This window comes from Corticium candelabrum, chromosome 22, assembly GCF_963422355.1.
Source record: "Corticium candelabrum chromosome 22, ooCorCand1.1, whole genome shotgun sequence".
Taxonomy (NCBI): Eukaryota; Metazoa; Porifera; class Homoscleromorpha; order Homosclerophorida; family Plakinidae; genus Corticium; species Corticium candelabrum.
In genome coordinates, this window is record NC_085106.1 from 4,488,930 (window position 1) to 4,507,100 (window position 18,171).

Here is an 18,171-nt window from a genome sequence, read left to right on the forward strand (position 1 = left end):
ATGCTTGTTCCCAATGTTGGATGGCATACGTGAATTGTGTCATTTTTAGTGTCGACGATGTTGAGTAATGCAAGATATATTTAGTATATTCAGGTCTTTGAACAATAAGCCTACATTTTTTTGCTCGTGTATGTGCATAGAATAGCTGCACTGTTTGATATGCCTGTTTCTCGCAATGGCAGCAATATCTTGAAAGCGACGGCATTCAATGCAACTGTCGAAACAGCGAGACATGACTGGCAAATATATGGGAACCCGATTAGACGAGTGACTAAGTAACTGCATGTGACTTTCGAGTTTTTGCTGCACGGTTTTATGTTTCTGAAAGGAAACCTCACTGCTAATTTCTTGCAAAGGGACATTTGGTTACATTTTCATTTGTCTTAAACGGGATATTAACTAACAATAAATAATCTAATCAGCCTGGGCAAAGAACAGGGTCTCATCTTGTATATTTTTAAGATGTAGTTATTTTCTGTATTGTGCTTTTACCATAGAACAGCAGTGTATTTTTCCAGTCTGTTGTTGTGTGTCGTGTAAAGTGGGCAAATAGCTATCTGCCCAAGTACTTGTTGTTTTTTAATTTTGTATGACACTATGACTTACTGCTTGTAACACCATTATCTACACCGATAAATTTTCGGTGATTTGGTATGGCCTATGAAGTACCTAAATTAAATCTCTACGATACCTAAATTTGCGACAGTTGTCAAAAAGCTAGGAGCCAACAGTGATGTTTGTGAACAAGGTAAATTATTGCAATTGTTATCTAACTATACGCCGTGCACACGTATACTAAAGGAATCGCTACTACCGCGCAACACAGCCTTGTAGTACGGATCCTAAGTGCGTAATTGAAAAGTCTTCAAAATGTCTACCTTGGGACAAAAATTCTAAAGGGCAACATTCGTATTTCTCTTCAGTATGAGTCTACCAACAATTTAAAAGCACAGCATTCAAGTCGACCGACGCTTGCAACAACGGTTACGTTTTAGAGGGCTTTTTGGCTTTGGATCATAGACTATAACGGAGTGCCCCATTTCCAAAGATCCCATTGATTGGATTATCGATTGGTAGTATCCTGTTGAAGCCATTTCGACAGTCCTGTTGGACACCACGTTACTTGGAAGACGTTGCTACTGTCGTTGCAAGTAACAGGTGTATGGAACTTGGCATCTATTTGATGCAAATCTCGTTTGGTAATATATATGAGCAGCAGGAACTTAGAAGTCACGTGCAGTTACGTACTCACCGGGATAATCTGTTCCTTGTATATACCAAGTCACGACTGACAGTGACTCTCACCATTTCGACAGTCTTGTTCGACGTCGTCACTTCGAAGACATTCCAGGCATTGCAGGGAACAAGTGTATTGAACGTGGCAGGTGTTTGACGGGCCTAAACGGGCAAACGACTGTGGGCATTTTTCAAGACTTGGATGTAAGAAAATATATCTTTCCTTTCCCGATGTCGGCCACAATAAACCACACACTCTGCGCATACCGTCTGATGTCGGGAACCTGCAGTTGAGATTTAGTGGTGATTCGATTAGCCGTTACGGAAATATTTGCGCGCAGCGAAGACGGTTCCATTCGCAGGAGATCGCGTCTTTGGGGGAGAAGTATGGAAGACGACGACAATCTCACTTTCGACATGGATAGCTTCGGCGTGCGAGCCAAATTCGGTGGAGATCAGACTCGCCCTTCCTGTAGAACCTGACCAACACACAAACACACACACACACACACACACACACACACACACACACACACACACACACACACACACACATGCACACACATACACGCATGCACCCATGCACACGCAGACAGACAGACAGACAGACAGACTAGATGCAGTACATAACTGTTGCCGGGCACATTAAGTCTGCATCAGAACTAATCAATTTGTGCTTTGAGTCATAAATCTACATAGTATCTTACGAAATTCTTCTTTAATTTGTATGGGCGCATCCACATACATTTTTAAAAATCGGTGTATTTGAAATTTGCTTGTACACTAAGACACTGTAGATGTGGAGTGAAGTGCTGTGTCTTTTGAATACACTTGAACTGCAAGAGTTCTAATTACGCAAGGCATTGCAAATAGAAAACTATATCATGATCATGATAGACTTTACATGGCAATTTTATATCTTCTGATGTTGGTGTCACTTCCAGATTGTCTGTGCAATGTTACTGGTTCTGAAACATCAGCCGGTGGGAGCTGCAATGCTACAACAGGACAGTGTACATGTAAAGCCAATGTGAAGGGGTTGAAATGTGATACTTGCAAGACAGGATTCTTTAATCTACAAGCATCAGACGTTGATGGATGTGAACGTAAAAAAGCTATTGTGTGGTGACAGATCTTGATACTTGATGTCACATGTTGTAGCTTGTAACTGCAATGTTGATGGATCTACTGCAGCATCTATGGGTGCATGTAATGATGGTGGTCATTGTGATTGTAAGGCAAACGTAGTTGGACTGAAGTGTGATACTTGTCAAGTAAGAATTGTAATGGTCTAAAGATGATGTAGTTTTGTCATGTCTTGTTGACATATTAGCACGAGTTCTTTTTGACTGGTAATAATGTCGCTAATGGCTGTCAACCATGTGGTTGCTCCCTGTCATCTGCAATATCACTGTCATGTAACCAGTTAACAGGACAATGTCCTTGTAAATCTGGTTTGACTGGTCGTACTTGTGGCATCATCGAAGACTTGCATTGGCTGCCTTTTTTGGAGGGTCTCATCTATGAAGCAGAGTCTGCTTGGCTTAGTGTAAGTTAGAGACTTGTGTTGTGTTATTAGTAAACGTTTATGTGCTTGTCAACACAGGGAGGCGCCATGGTTGAGAGACGAGTCAGTGATCTCAGCAAGTTTACTGGAACGGGTGGAGTGAGAATGAGTGGTGATGGTAATCGCATTACATTTCGTGTGACCGTTCCACAGAGATCAATTCAGTATAGACTGATTATTCGTTATGAGGTGAGCGATTGTTGCTTGGGCTTGTCAGAGTTAGAATAAGTCAATATGTGGTGTAGGCACCAAGTTCATTTGACAGTGTCGTGTTGACAGCAGTGAGATCAGGTGATGGGGCAAGTGTACTTACTGCTGAAGACATATTACCATCTGCACCCACATTTGCTAATCCTCACGAGAGACAATTAATGGGACAGCAGATTGCTGGTTCTCAACTGATTGTTAACTTTACTTACAATCTTAATGCTGGAGCTGGAAATCCCATCGATGGATTTTTTGTTGATTCGGTCTGTTTTAGATGAATGTGACATTTGGATAAATATTGTTTAATTGTGGCTTTGTTACAGCTTTTACTTATGCCAGTACACACGGATCTTCCTGAGTTTCAGGCGTTATCTTTTGGTGATCAATTAGTGTTTCCATTCACTTGCAATGATGTGCGGGAATCTGTACCACAGTCATCTTCAGCAAGTCTCACAGAGTTTTGCAGAAATATCACTATTCTAATCAATGCCGCTCTTTTCAATGGAGCATTGAGTATGAAGACAATCTTTGTTTGATTTTGTAGTTTTGAATTGCGAATGTTTTGTGATGTGTGTAGATTGTAGTTGTGACAATATAGGAACATTGGGTTCTAGTCAAGAGTGTGAAAAGCTGGGTGGTCAGTGTACTTGTGCATCAAACATTGTCACTCGAACTTGCCCAGCGTGCGACTACACATACTTTGGCTTTGACAGTGCTGGCTGTGAAGGTAATTTGTGTGTGTGTGTGTGTGTGTGTGTGTGTGTGTGTGTGTGTGTGTGTGTGTGTGTGTGTGTGTCTGTGTGTCTGTTTCTGTGTCTGTGTCTGTGTCTGTGTCTGTGTCTGTCTGTCTGTGTGTGTGTGTGTGTGTGTGTGTGTGTGTGTGTGTGTGTGTGTGTGTGTGTGTGTGTGTGTGTGTGTGTGTGTGTGTGTGTGTGTGTGTATCTGTGTGTGTGTGTGTGTTTGTGTGTGTTTGTGTGTGTGTTTGTGTGTGTGTGTGTGTGTGTGTGTGTGTGTGTGTGTGTGTGTGTGTGTGTGTGTGTGTGTGTGTGTGTGTGTGTGTGTCTGTTTCTGTGTCTGTGTCTGTGTCTGTGTCTGTGTCTGTCTGTGTGTGTGTGTGTGTGTGTGTGTGTGTGTGTGTGTGTGTGTGTGTGTGTGTGTGTGTGTGTGTGTGTGTGTGTGTGTGTGTGTGTATCTGTGTGTGTGTGTGTGTTTGTGTGTTTGTGTGTGTTTGTGTGTTTGTGTGTGTGTTTGTGTGTGTGTGTTTGTGTGTGTGTTTGTGTGTGTGTGTGTGTGTGTGTGTGTGTGTGTGTGTGTGTGTGTGTGTGTGTGTGTGTGTGTGTGTGTGTGTGTGTGTGTGTGTGTGTGTGTGTGTGTGTGTGTGTGTGTGTGTGTGTGTGTGACAAGCCGGTGCTTGTGCACGTTTCTAGGTCCATGAGATTGCTAAGCACAGGCATAGTTCTCTTGAGTAGCACACAATAGCCCAGCATAGGGATGGGGGTATGAGTGGGAAAAGACAGGTCCTAACGGTTAAGTTTTTGTAGTTTTTGTATGCCCACACTTGATTCTTGGTCTATTTCAAGGAGCTGACATGTAATATGCACAAATAACTGATTGCTTCTAATGCTATGTCAGCGGCATATATCAGGGTGTTCTTGGTATTGTTGTTATATGCTAGTGTTTTTTATTGTCATTCAATAAGAAAACGTCTAGCTTTTAAATGACAAGGGTCTGTACAACCACGACAGGGCAAGCTATCAGTCAGAGAACAGACTGTGAGCGAGAAAGAAGGAACATCTACGTAAGTAAGTAGGTGTTGCTCTTTAGTTTTAGCATATCATATGGAAAGAACGGGCACAGCTGCTGTTTAGGAAACATAATGATTTGTGACATTGCAGCAAAAGTGCTTCTAACAATGACATATCATATTAATTAATGGAAATGATTGACAGAGTTATCTTGGTATGATGTGGACAACAGACAAAGACCAAGAATTTTGCATCTCAACTGGCTGTGAGCTTTCCCAAAGTGGCAAAATGCTGCCATTGCTTGTCTGGCAAAAACACTGCATTCTGACTAGATTAATCTTGTTAATTGAGTGAGTAAATGCACTTAATCACAAATTTTAGCATGTGTAGCAATTTGGTAGGGTACAGTACGTAGGACAGCATGAATTCAAGGATTGTTTTTTGACATTTTGTGTATTTGTATTGCAGCCTGTGTGTGTAATGTCATTGGGTCAAACTCAGGTCAGTGCAATGAGACTGGTTATTGTGACTGCAAAGGAAATGCAGGCGGTCAGAGGTGTGACATCTGTAAATCAACGTTCTTCAATTTTTCCAGCAGCAATTCAGATGTCTGTGAAGGTAATTTCATAGCACATTGAAAATTAGCACATCGAGATATATCTTTTCTTGCCAATTGCGAAAGATCAGAATTAGCGAGCTGTCGGTAATGACTAAGTTGTCTTAACTAAATCTATAAAGAAGAGCTGTCTATGTATCTGTCAGTAAGAACCTTTCTTGAAAATGGTGAGTCTGATCTCCATCAAATTTTGCTCAAACACGCCGAAACGACGGAGCTTGACAGTGAAGCTGTCGTTGTCCTCCGGACTCTCCCAGACTTCTCCCAAGATGACACGATTTCCTGCAGATTGCACCAGCCTCTGCTCGTGTGTGAATTTCTCTGGAACAGCGCATTGGATTTTCACCAAAATTAAAATGCTTGTTCCCAATGTTGGATGGCATACGTGAATTGTGTCATTTTTAGTGTCGACGATGTTGAGTAATGCAAGATATATTTAGTATATTCAGGTCTTTGAACAATAAGCCTACATTTTTTTGCTCGTGTATGTGCATAGAATAGCTGCACTGTTTGATATGCCTGTTTCTCGCAATGGCAGCAATATCTTGAAAGCGACGGCATTCAATGCAACTGTCGAAACAGCGAGACATGACTGGCAAATATATGGGAACCCGATTAGACGAGTGACTAAGTAACTGCATGTGACTTTCGAGTTTTTGCTGCACGGTTTTATGTTTCTGAAAGGAAACCTCACTGCTAATTTCTTGCAAAGGGACATTTGGTTACATTTTCATTTGTCTTAAACGGTCAACTTAATTTGTCAACTTATTGAGTGATTACATCTGGGACCTTACAGTGTTGCAAGTTTAAGTCACAGTGATGGCGAGCTATGGCATAATATCTTTAGGCAAGAAACTCACACACGGTTGCTTCTCTTGTCTCAGGGGTATATATGAGAAATGAGTACCTGGTCATTGACTGGGGTGGCAAAGGCCCTCGACTGCGACAAAGTCCATCAGCCATTGGGGTCCTGGTTGGACTTCGTTTGCCCACACCACAGTTGGCGTCGCAGTCTGTGCTCCAGCGAGTACCTGGCCAGGCTCCATGAGATTGCTTAGCACGGCCCATAGCTCTTGCATAGTGTACAGGAACCCAGCCATCTACCAACAGAGCAGAGTGCATTGTTGCAATCTGCAAATGCAGTCATTGACAACGCACATTATCTGGCTGCAGGTCGTAACCGTAACAAAAGGTAGTTCCTTATCCATTGGCCATTTCTTGCATTTTGTTTGTGTGTATGTGTGTGTGTGTGTGTGTGTGTGTGTGTGTGTGTGTGTGTGTGTGTGTGTGTGTGTGTGTGTGTGTGTGTGTGTGTGTGTGTGTGTGTGTGTGTATGTGTATTCATGTGATTGAGCGCCTGCATGTCATCTTGCTGATTGAGCGCCAGCATTTCATGTTGCTGTTTGATTTATCTGTCTTCTAAAGCCCTTGATTTACAACGTGTAGGAATGGATTTGAATCATATGGGTGGTTGCTTATATTGGCTCGATTTTGCAAAGAAATCTTCGTTTGAGAGGAAACATTCGTTTGGCCTCATTTGCGTGACTTACCGCTACATCACCATGATGCCTTATGCACATGAGTAATGGCGTCACAATATCTTGGTAGCTGAATGGTGGATTGTATATTAGTGCTTACTGGAAAATCTGCCAGTCCACCAAAATAGCTTTCCTGCCAATATTTCATATTTCATCTTATATGGTATTTGCGACATATGAGCTCTTTAACGGAGAACTCTCACCAAATTAACAATCTCTCAGATGAAAGCAGTCACTTTGTGACACAACCCTTTGCAATCGTATACTGCAGACATTCACCACAACGGAGAAATAAAGCATTGAAATTACCTATGTGGGTGTGTTTAGTATCCGTATAGTAAACTCTGATTACTGGTTGGCAAGGAAGCTCGATACCTGTGCACTTTTCAAGGTAAGGATTGTGAGATATGTGGTGGGAAGTTGTGATTTATTGACTAAAACAAAGCGGGATTCCAAAATTATCACACAAGTATCGACTGTGTCAATAGAACCATGGAGCCTCAAAAGGATACCCTTTTTAGATTAGTTCATAGATAGTGTCTTGCTGCATTTTGGGTTCGTTAGGAGTGCTTGGTTCGGTTCAACCTAAAGTATTTACTTCCAAACGATGACACAGAGAGTAAGTTACTACGGGAAATCGTCTGAACAACTCGGGGCTCATTCTCAGTTTCTGTGGGTGTCTGAACCCTAAGCTTCGTACAGGAAGATACTATGCCTTGTATCTTTCTTTCGGCAAATTTTAGTATTTGGGGAGAGTTCTCCTTTAAAGACACTCATTTTAGTCGGTATCTTGTAACGGTTTATGTTCTTTTTAGTAGACCATGACCAGTGTTTTTGCTCAGTTGTTACGTCAATCAACAATGACATCACAAGTGTTTGGCGTCTTTGCCTTTGTCATCTAAATTGCAGAAATAACTAGAAGTGTGCCTCTGGAGTAGAAATGACTACTTACCTGTTCTTTGGCTGGTGGTACTAGCTATTGACTGTATTTGTCAACAGAGAACAGACTGTGAGCGAGAAAAGAAACATCTACATCAGTAAATAGGTGTTGCTTGTCCTGTTAACATATCATGTGGAAAGAATGGGCACAGCTGCTGATTAGGAAACATAATGATTTGTAACATTGCAGCAAATGTGCTTTCAATGACATATAATATTAATGGAAATGATTGACAGAGTTATCTTGGCATGAACTGGACAACAGACAAAGACAAACAATGTTGCATCTCAACTGGCTATGAGCTTTCCCAAACTGGCAAAATGCTGTGATTGCCCCTCTGGCAAAATACTGCATTCTGACTAGATTAATCTTTTTAAGTGAGTAAATGCACGTAATCACAAATTTTAGCATGTGTAGCAATTTGGTAGGGTACAGTAGGATAGCATGAATTTAAGGATTGTTTTTGACATTGTGTGTATTTGTATTGCAGCCTGTATGTGTAATGTTATTGGGTCAAACTCATCTCAGTGCAATGAGACTGGTTATTGCGACTGCAAAGGAAATGTGGGCGGTCAGAGGTGTGATGTCTGTAAATCACAGTTTTTCAATTTTACCAGCAGCAATTCAGATATCTGTGAAGGTAATTGTACATTGTAATTAGCTCATTGATATCAGGATGTGCAGATCTATCATTGCTTGGGATTTGTGGAAATCAGGAATAGTGAGCGATAGCCGACTGGTCTTAATCATACTGTTCGTTGATGTAATTCCAGGTGTATTGTAGATCTGATAATAGTTGATCTCTGGAGGTTGGGAACCTGACCAGCTGGACACCTCTCCTTGTTTGTATAACAGGCATATCTGCACAACACTTGACTTCAGTCAATGGGACATCTGCAGAGCACATCGCAAAAGCACTAACAAACTCTTCATACTTGTTCACCAGAGTGTTCTAAAAAGAATAAGCTTTTCTACGAGAAACAGGCTTTCCAAAGAGGTTAAGCTGTCAGGACATTGCTATTGCAAACTGCAAGAAGGCAGGCAATATTTCCTGGGAACATTTAGCACTTAGCACCTTTTGTTTCCCCTGGGTGTTATCAACACTTCCTTGATTACCAGAGAAATTTTCACACTTTGCGCATTAAAGCCACACTGTCAAGATTTGTATGCATGCTTGTGCGCTCTAGGCATGCCACACTTTGCACAAACCTACATGGGGACTCCTAGTACAACGTTATGGCGTTTCGTGAAGATAGAACACGTACTAGATACTACGCATACTAGAATGGTTTTCGTAACACTTGCTGTACACTTGCTGCGACGTCCTGCTCCTTGACGCGCACCTGTGTGGTTTTTCTTTGGAGATACCAATGTCATATCCATGACAACATCCGTGAATGGTGTCCATCACGTGCGCCTTGTAAAGGGCTCATCTTCATCATAGAAAGGAACCGTTCGAAGTCGAAAACAAACCTTATGCCTGCTCTATATTTGCAAAACTTACAAGACGTATCAAATTGATGCATAATGACCTAGTCAAGAACGACGACTTCGACAGTCAGGCGCTCAAAGCACAACGAAAGTCAATCTATTGCCAAAACGTGGCAGATAGCGCAATATAACTATGAGTAAAATTGCACTTGCCAATGATTCCTCGTTTGGAGAACTTGAAAAATTTCCACCTAAATTCAAGTTTGACAGTGTCGCTATAATAGAACACACTCTAGCTTTCTTATCTATTCTATTTATGCACTTTGTGCTTGTTAAGCTTGGTATGCTTGTTTTAGGTCCTCCACAGAAATGTAATGTAGTTTCAACCCAAAGTTATGATGGTCAGAGTATGAATGTTGCAGTTAGCTGTCCAGAAAATGGAAATTCTCCTATAACTGCATACCGGATAGAATATCGGTTGGATGGCAATGGTATGACATGGAAGTCAAGAGAGTTTGATGCTACTATTCTTCAACCCTTTGTTATTGATGGTCTTGAACCATTTGAATCATACAATTTTAGAGCAACAGCTAGGAACAAATATGGTTATGAAGCTGGAGAGTTATCATTTAATAATGTTGTTACAAATACTACCGCTGAAGACTGTAAGTTTTGTTATTTTTGTTTAGTATTGTCAATAATTTGTTTTCATATTTTATCAGATCCTGGTCCTCCCAGTATAGTCAGTTCATCACAAAATGCTTCTCGCTGGCTTGTTGTGTCTTGGTCACTACCTGACCAACCAAAAGGTGATCCCAAATACTATTTTGTGTACTACCAACGAGTTGGTCTTCGTCAAATGCGAGACACCAAACGATTGAATGTAACTGGCACATCGGTCAATTTAACCATGCTCAGTCCATTTACTTGGTACAGTGTTGAAGTGGCAGCAGTGAATGTTCGTTCTCATGATGGTAAGGCATTGGAGGGGCAAAGGAGCGTTGCGAGGAACTTCGGCACAGATGAAGATGGTATGTTTGGCAATAGGTACTTAATTACGGCAATAACATATAAACAGTGATCCCACATACTATTTTGTGTACTACCAACGAGTTAGTCTTTGTCAAATGCGAGACACTAAACGATTTACAACCAAGTGGGCCAATTTGACAATGCTCACTCCATTTACACAATACATTGTTGAGGTGGCAGCAGTGAATGTTCGGTCTCATGATGGTAAGGTGTTGGAAGGACAAAGAAGTACTGTCATTGTTGCCAACACAGCAGAAGATGGTAAGTTTGTACTATATGCAACATGCGTATTTAGACTCTGTAGTCAAAACTTCAATTATGGGGCGTGTTTGGTTGACCTCTTTCAGAAGAGACTTCAACTTTGGAAGACACGTAATTAATTGGAAGAGACCGAAAGATTGGAGTTAATCGAACGATTGACATTTTCTCTCTGGAAGAGCCGTACAACTGCATGTGCATACTCAGTTGTTTGTTCCTCGTTAGTCTTACAATACTGTATTGTCGTACATTGCATGAGCATGCAGGGCAAGTGTAACCACACCTCTGTTTCTGTACTCTTCCAGCCAAGAGCTGGAAGAAGCTGGAAGAGTTTTCCGGAAAAAGTCAGTGAGCAATTGAATATGCATCTGAGAGATTTTTTGTTCTGGAAGAGGTCAATCAAATGTGCCCCAAGTTGATCAAGATTTGCTAACAAGGCAATATATAGCAGTGACAAAAACAGTATTTATACAGTAGTGTATTAATAGTAGTTTACTGTATTATGTTGATGGATATCACCTAACATGTACTGACTGTTTATGTGGTTCATTGCAGCTCCTACAACTGCACCACGTGACGTGACATTTACTACTGATCCACCACATACAGTTAATGTGAGTTGGAGGGAACCCACCACACCAAATGGAATTGTTCGATATTACATTGTTGAATACATGCTAGCAGACGAAAGTGGAACTAAAACGGTTTTAAATCGAGTAAAAGGGCTTAGCCAGGTGATTAGCAACTTGCTAGAATCGACATATTATGATGTCACAGTTCAAGCCTACACCATTGGAGTTGGACCAGCAGCATCAATAAGAGTAGCAGCACATGCAATGAGTAAGTTGTTATTTAGTTAGCAGATACACCAAGTTTGGTACTAAACTGTCTATGTACTGGTTGTTTGTATATCCAGCACCAACTCCACCTCAGCATGTGAGAAATTCAAGTGTGATGTCAAGTTTGGTTACTATTCAGTGGGATTCTCCTGTTAACTCAAATGGCATCCTTCTCTTTTATACAGTCAGTAAATGCACGGTTAATTTATGCATTTGCTGTTTTGTTCTTTCAATTCTTTTTTGTGTGTAGGTTTACTATAGCACTGATGCTTTACAATATGACTCGTCTCCTGACATTTTCATTAGTCGAACTACATACACGTTGATGAATCTTAGTCCATACACAACGTACTTCATTTACATGTCAGTTACAAACAATGCCAACTTTAACTCAGAAAGTTTGCCTAGCAACGTTATTCAAGTGCAAACTCTTTGGTCTCCTCCTCTTAAACCAGATAAACCATTAACTGGTGACACAAGACCATCAGCAACAACTATAACAGTGGTGCCTCCAAGTGTTGATGATTCCAATGGTCCAATAAAGTGCTATCATACGTTTTAATCAAATTGCACGTGAGACTCTAATCTGACTTGTTGTAGGTATGTTGATTTTGTTGTGCACGAGGATGTGACTGGATCTGTTGGTGATGAGGCAGCTAATATACCACCTGTTATTAAACCATATGACAAGAGTAGGATCTGGTATGTGGCAGCTCGATATGAATATGATCAGTACAAGAAGAACATAGGCGGACGTCAGTTTATAATTGGAAATGGTTCAGTGGTGTCTGCTGGAGGTATAGAGTACACAAATGGACCACTACAGCCAGGACAGTCATATCTGGTTTATATCCGCGTCATTGGGATTGGAGATGATGGGGTATGTGCTGGTTAATATTTATTGTAATTTACTAATTAGTTTGCAATTTGCTTGTGCATAATAGATGCAGGAGTTCTCATCAGTCAGTAAGGCTACAAGTGAGACAAATATTTTGCTGTATACTGTATACATGCACATTTAGATGATAAGCTGTATTTGGTTACTGATTAGGTTAAATTGCGTGTAATGTTTATTTGTATGTAGGGTACACAACTGCGTCTGCAGAGAATGAGTCAGAGAATGAGTCATCATCTGGAGGATCATCAAATTCTGTCTTGATCATTGCAGTTGCTGTTACACTAAGTGTCATCATTCTTGTGCTAATCATTGTAGTTTTTGCTTTGCTGAGGTGAAATATTTAAGTTACAAATATTTGTAATATTTAACTTCTAAGCTAACATGTGTGACATGCAGGAAGAACAGGTGCGCTATATATAGAAATGAGATGAAATCAGAGACTGGCACATATGATAGCGTCATTACCAATGAAGCAACATCTGGAACAAGTGAACGTTTGGAGGCAAGCAATGCGATAATGACATTTAATAGCTTATATGCTGCTACAGGTGAGAATATTGACATGACGTCAGATTCTACTTACCAAGACTTTGTTTTTGTTATGTTTATTTGTAAACTATAGACTTTGATATAGTACTGTGATCATCAGCAATTAGTGAAAGTATACCTACTAATAGTAATCATTGTTATCAACTGAATCACGAAGAGCATTCACACGTCTAAAGCTTATCTGAATGTATGTGGCTAGACAATACATTTGCCTTCGTTTACTACACAGGCAACATCTCATGTCTAGTTAATTGTAGGCTGCATGGACTTTATGTCTCTCAGGGTTTAATATTTTGCAGTCAGAGATACAACAGGTTGTCACTACAGCTAGTAACGCTTTGTGATAGAACACTAGCTACAACACTTAGTGACTATGACTACACAAGTTTGACTATATATAGGGTCTATGGGGTGTATGCTATTGGGCCGGTTCAGAGTGCAAGGAGTGAGAATTGTCTCTGAAAGCTTTATTAATTAATGGGTATCATTGATTGTAGATAACTTTATGGTTTACTTGAAACCTATAGAATAATTAGAAAGGCACGTGTTTTTTACTTTTGAAATTGTTTAGTCTAGAGTAAGGCATATACAATTTTAACATTTATTGAGTTGTTTTGCCTTGTATGTGTTACTGAATCTTTGGAATTAATGTTAAATAATGACTATATGGACACTCAAGTGTAGTACTGACCTGTACTAGAGAATTACTTTATGATATTGTAGATAAGCACATCAGATTTGCTCTTACAGGTGCAGACAGTGGTGCTGAATCAACTGCATACGAAGAGGTTGGAATCACTGCAGGCCAGCACAACAGGATAGACGAGGAAGTGTTGTATGAGAGTGTGGATGATGAATCCGCACTTTAATCTCAATGTAATAATGGAGAAAACTCTCTGGTAATAACTTGCCTGTTTTTAGGTTTAAAGTGCATTTGTTATAGTTTTTGTTCTCTTATCTATATGTTTGACATAGCCATTAATGGTTGGGTTGTTTGTAGCTAGTTTGTATGAAGGGTTAGCTAGAAGTGAGAAGAATAACTTTGTATTGTTTGTGACTATCTGCTTATGAGAAGATAGAGCTGAATATACAAAGTAGGAACAATTTAGGAGAGTTTAACAAAATTTTGAATTCATTCAAGTTTATTGAAAATTTCAAAATTTATAGATTAGTTTTATAGTACACTGTATACACTGTATTTCTAATCACATATATTCTACTGTGTTGTAAAGGCATTGTACAGGAAGATCATTTAGTCACAACTCATTTCTTATTTGTTCATTAGTGGCTGCCTAGATGTTGTTCAGCTTGTACTCAAATTTTATGATTTTATGGTGACTAAGTTGCCCTTGTGGTCTTGTCAGAGTTTCTAAACATGAGGTTGCCATGGTATGTATAGTGTTAGAGCTAGAAAATTAGAATACATGTACTATAATTAGCTATATTGTATACATGCAAAGATGAGAAACTTTGTGGTTCTTTCATTTTTGAGTTTGCAGACTAGAAAAAAAGGTGTATTCAACAAAACAATAATAATCTCATAATAGAAAAGAAACAAACAATTTTTGCAAGTCAAAAGTTCAGAATGGTGTATACTAATTAACATGTCAGGTAGGTACACTATTATCTGACTTTCTCTATATGTGAAGATCTATTTACTGCAAATCAATGCTAATTCGCTTTTTCAAAAGTGGCAGCTAGTAGAGTGACGGAACTAGAAAAAGAGTGAACTTGCATTCAGTAGACTGAGTACTTTGTCAACTTAGTGTTGTTGGGATGTGTGGCAGCCTTCAGTGCAGCATTAAAAGTTGCCATGCAACCTGTTCATTCACATTTATTGCTCGCATTATCATTTAGCTATTTTTGCAAACCAACGTAGAATCTACTGTCTACTGAATTGAATAGCGTGCGTTAGTCATTGCTATACAGACCAACAACAACTCGTAGATGCAGGGGACCTGTGGACGACATCATGCAGTTGCTATTTCAAAGTGAGAAAAGGCTGCGTGCTAATTTAGAGGTGGACCGCAAAATTGCAGAGTTTGCGAGCCGCATGAGGAACAAACATTTTGTGACGTTACGACATACCGACAAACGCCAGCACAAAGCAAAGTACAAGAACCAGTCACCGCAGCGCAAGGGCACTAGTTGCTTTGAAACCGCAGCGCAAGGGCACTAGTTGCTTTTCAAAGTAGAAAAGGTCGCGTGCTGTAGGAGTGAAAAGTACAGATAGCGGTTTGCGACTACATGTATTTACGATACAGAACAAACAATCATACGGCTGCGTCCATGGAGCACTTTTCTTTAGATATATAGACATTACAATTAGAAACATATTATATAGAAATGACGAAAAATGTAGGGATTGCATGAAAACAATACAAAGAATTTGGCATTATAGGAGCGCATACAAATTTAGAGGCGAGTTTTGCGTACTATACGCACCAATACACACACACACACACACACACACACACACACACACACACACACACACACACACACACACACACACACACACACACACACACACACACACACATTGGATCAAAGCGGACGTTCACGGCTGAGCGGGCGGTTCGTCCAAACCCACCGAACCCCCCCCCACAGCCTACAGGCCTGTTGCAGAACGCCTGCTGTTGCGCTTGGGGATCAGGGTTCTAGCCAGGCATACTAAGAGATGGCAGGCCGCCACACTTTGGGATTGACCGCCATGCCATGTGAACATTCCAGTTGGAATTAGTGGCTACAAGGATAGGAAACACAAGTTTGCACTACTCATTGTGTTTTGACCTTTTACAGAGAGTGATAATTATGGCCTCAGCAGGTGTGCTATTTACTGTGCTGTTGATTCCCTGTTGTGTGCTCTACAGATCTTATTACAAAGCATAATGACTAAATGGAAAGCAGCATAATTGAATGAGAATGTAGCATGCCTATAAACATACTTGTCCCTTGACTAGTACCCAGTCCTCCTCTTCGCGCGCGCTCCACGTGTTTTGGCACGTGCTTTTTGTTCAACTACAATAGAATCAACAGCATAGTAAGACAGCTCATGTCTCAGCTGCCATTCGACAGCTTTGCTCTGTTAAAACTCCTCTGCTTGAAGAGTCTTGTACAGATTTGGATCATCAGCCGCCAATAGCCTTTGCATCAAGCGCAGATTTTTGACGCCCAGTACGATTCGATCTCGAATCAACGAGTCCCGGATGTTTCAAAAGTTACATGAACGTGTTAGCGTGCGCAATGCCGTTACATATTGGTCTTTAGACTCACCTTCCTACTGTAACGCATGAAAATTGGTGGCGTTCGCATATAACATTTGCTTTGGGTGCATAATGCTCCTCAAATTTCTGTAACACTACAAGATGTTTCTCAGTGTCGTCTTCCTGTGCGAATGCGAAGCTGACGTACACTTCTAGTTCCTCCGGGCCAATCGCTTGGACAAGCAGCGATGTCTTGACTTCTGATGGAGTTAAATCATCTGCCTGGCGCGTCGCTTTGAGGTAGGAATCAAAACCTGTGTCGCCATTTTCTCCACACTGGCTGGCGCCAATTCACCGCCGGTCGGCACTGCGGTGGAGGAAGAACTGTGAGAACTGTAGCTTTGAAGTGGTCAGAGTTGGATGCTTTCGCCATCTCCTGGTACCATATAAGATTGTAAATTCAAGTCAGTATTGTACTACGATATTCAATCTACCCATCCTAGCTCTATCCCGGATATCCATCCTGGTATCCACACAACACACGACACACACAATCACTCAATCACTCACTTACGTCTGCACTTCAAAGAGTAGCCAAACTCTTAATTAATATATATGCATGCATATATGCAACAAAGCCTGAGCATCTGGAGGGAACTACAAAGTAGAAGATCTAGTCTATGGCTATCTAGCACCGCGCTGAAGAAAGGACTGTCGCCGAAATTAGCCAGACCGTTGGTAGGACCAGGGCCACGGCGTACAGTTGCATGGCTTAGGCCTATAGCCCATCATTTGTAGGCGTGGTCATACAAATTACGAACTGTAAGTAGATGTGAACACCAAAGCTGTATTATAGCTATAGACCTATGCCCTGTCCTTCCTACGGCAAGATACGGTGAATCCAAATTCTAAAACCAAAATCTTGTGTTCCGGATGTAATGAATAAATTCGAATCTTGCTCTTCCAGCTTTTTTCATTGAAATCGACAAAGTACCCGTGTAGTGCTTGGTACAGAAAACGTGTAAATGGGATTTGGTGCAAATGCAATAAGAATTTGGAGAGGAACGAAAGCGATATAAAAGTTAATTAAAGAAACATTTCATTCCTCGAAGCCTTCCGAAGGACGACGACACGTAAAGTCTACACAGGAAAGGTGTGGGCGTGTGTTCGAATTAACCGAAATTTTAGCGTTTCCGTCACAGAAATATTTTATGCGGGGTCTACCCCTCGAGAGAGGACCCAATAAATTACGTTTTATATTTTACACACAAACCTTTCCGTTTGCGTGCTGCCGGGTGTGTGAGCCAATTTCGGGTGCGAACGGACAAAAGACGTGCCGGCGTATCGCGAACACACACACACACACACACACACACACACACACACACACACACACACACACGCACACACACACACACACACACACACACACAAATGGACAAATGGACAAATGTCAAGCCCTCCACGTCATTCGTGAATGACGTCAACCTTAAGGTTAGTTGCGGAGATAGCTCCCCCTTCCTCTAGAGACAGGGCCTCCATACGCTACGTGGAGGCTTAGGGCCAGCGCTACAATTCACCTGGAGCTTGGCCAGAGTCATCCAGTGGCACTGACTGTGGCGCAGCTTTGGGACTGGACACCAAGGCCTACACGTACTTGTCTGCTGCATGATGTTACTGCCAAGCCAGCGGTCATGTCTACCCCAGTCAATGACCAGGTACTCATTTATACTCCTGAGTCGAGAGAAGCAATTGTCTGTAAGTTTCTTGCTTAAGGAAATTATGCCATAGCTCGCCATCACCGTGACTTGAACCTGCAACCCTGCAAGGTCCCGGATGTTTTCATTCTCCAAATGCACTCTCTAACCAACTGAGCTATAGCACCACACACACACACACACACACACACACACACACACACACACACACACACACACACACACACACAACTGTAGATTTATTAATTAACGCATACTTCCGTTCTATGGTACAGATGATTAAATAGCTAATTTAAATCTGGAAGCGTGGCTGATCCTAACCCTTGTGACGTCACGGAACCCCCATCCGAAAATCCTGAATCCGCCCCTGGAGTAGTGTAAGGGTATGCGA

At 41.2% G+C, this 18,171-nt stretch overlaps 1 protein-coding gene across 1 annotated transcript in view; it reads left to right on the plus strand.

Annotated features, from left to right (window-relative positions):
* Positions 1-14,602, plus strand: part of LOC134197769 (uncharacterized) — an 18,200-nt gene extending 3,598 nt beyond the window's left edge. The window contains exons 9-28 of the mRNA XM_062667120.1: positions 2,181-2,342; positions 2,398-2,510; positions 2,570-2,785; positions 2,843-2,992; positions 3,049-3,273; positions 3,334-3,523; positions 3,588-3,737; positions 5,224-5,373; positions 8,340-8,489; positions 9,637-9,945; positions 10,003-10,311; positions 11,126-11,410; positions 11,487-11,593; positions 11,660-11,952; positions 12,010-12,289; positions 12,354-12,387; positions 12,494-12,638; positions 12,704-12,855; positions 13,607-13,660; positions 14,142-14,602. Of these exons, the coding sequence (XP_062523104.1) occupies positions 2,181-2,342; positions 2,398-2,510; positions 2,570-2,785; positions 2,843-2,992; positions 3,049-3,273; positions 3,334-3,523; positions 3,588-3,737; positions 5,224-5,373; positions 8,340-8,489; positions 9,637-9,945; positions 10,003-10,311; positions 11,126-11,410; positions 11,487-11,593; positions 11,660-11,952; positions 12,010-12,289; positions 12,354-12,387; positions 12,494-12,638; positions 12,704-12,855; positions 13,607-13,660; positions 14,142-14,152 (3,485 nt within the window). The 3' untranslated portion in view covers positions 14,153-14,602. The remainder of the gene's footprint in view (positions 1-2,180; positions 2,343-2,397; positions 2,511-2,569; positions 2,786-2,842; positions 2,993-3,048; positions 3,274-3,333; positions 3,524-3,587; positions 3,738-5,223; positions 5,374-8,339; positions 8,490-9,636; positions 9,946-10,002; positions 10,312-11,125; positions 11,411-11,486; positions 11,594-11,659; positions 11,953-12,009; positions 12,290-12,353; positions 12,388-12,493; positions 12,639-12,703; positions 12,856-13,606; positions 13,661-14,141) is intronic.
* Positions 14,603-18,171: the final 3,569 nt, after the last annotated feature.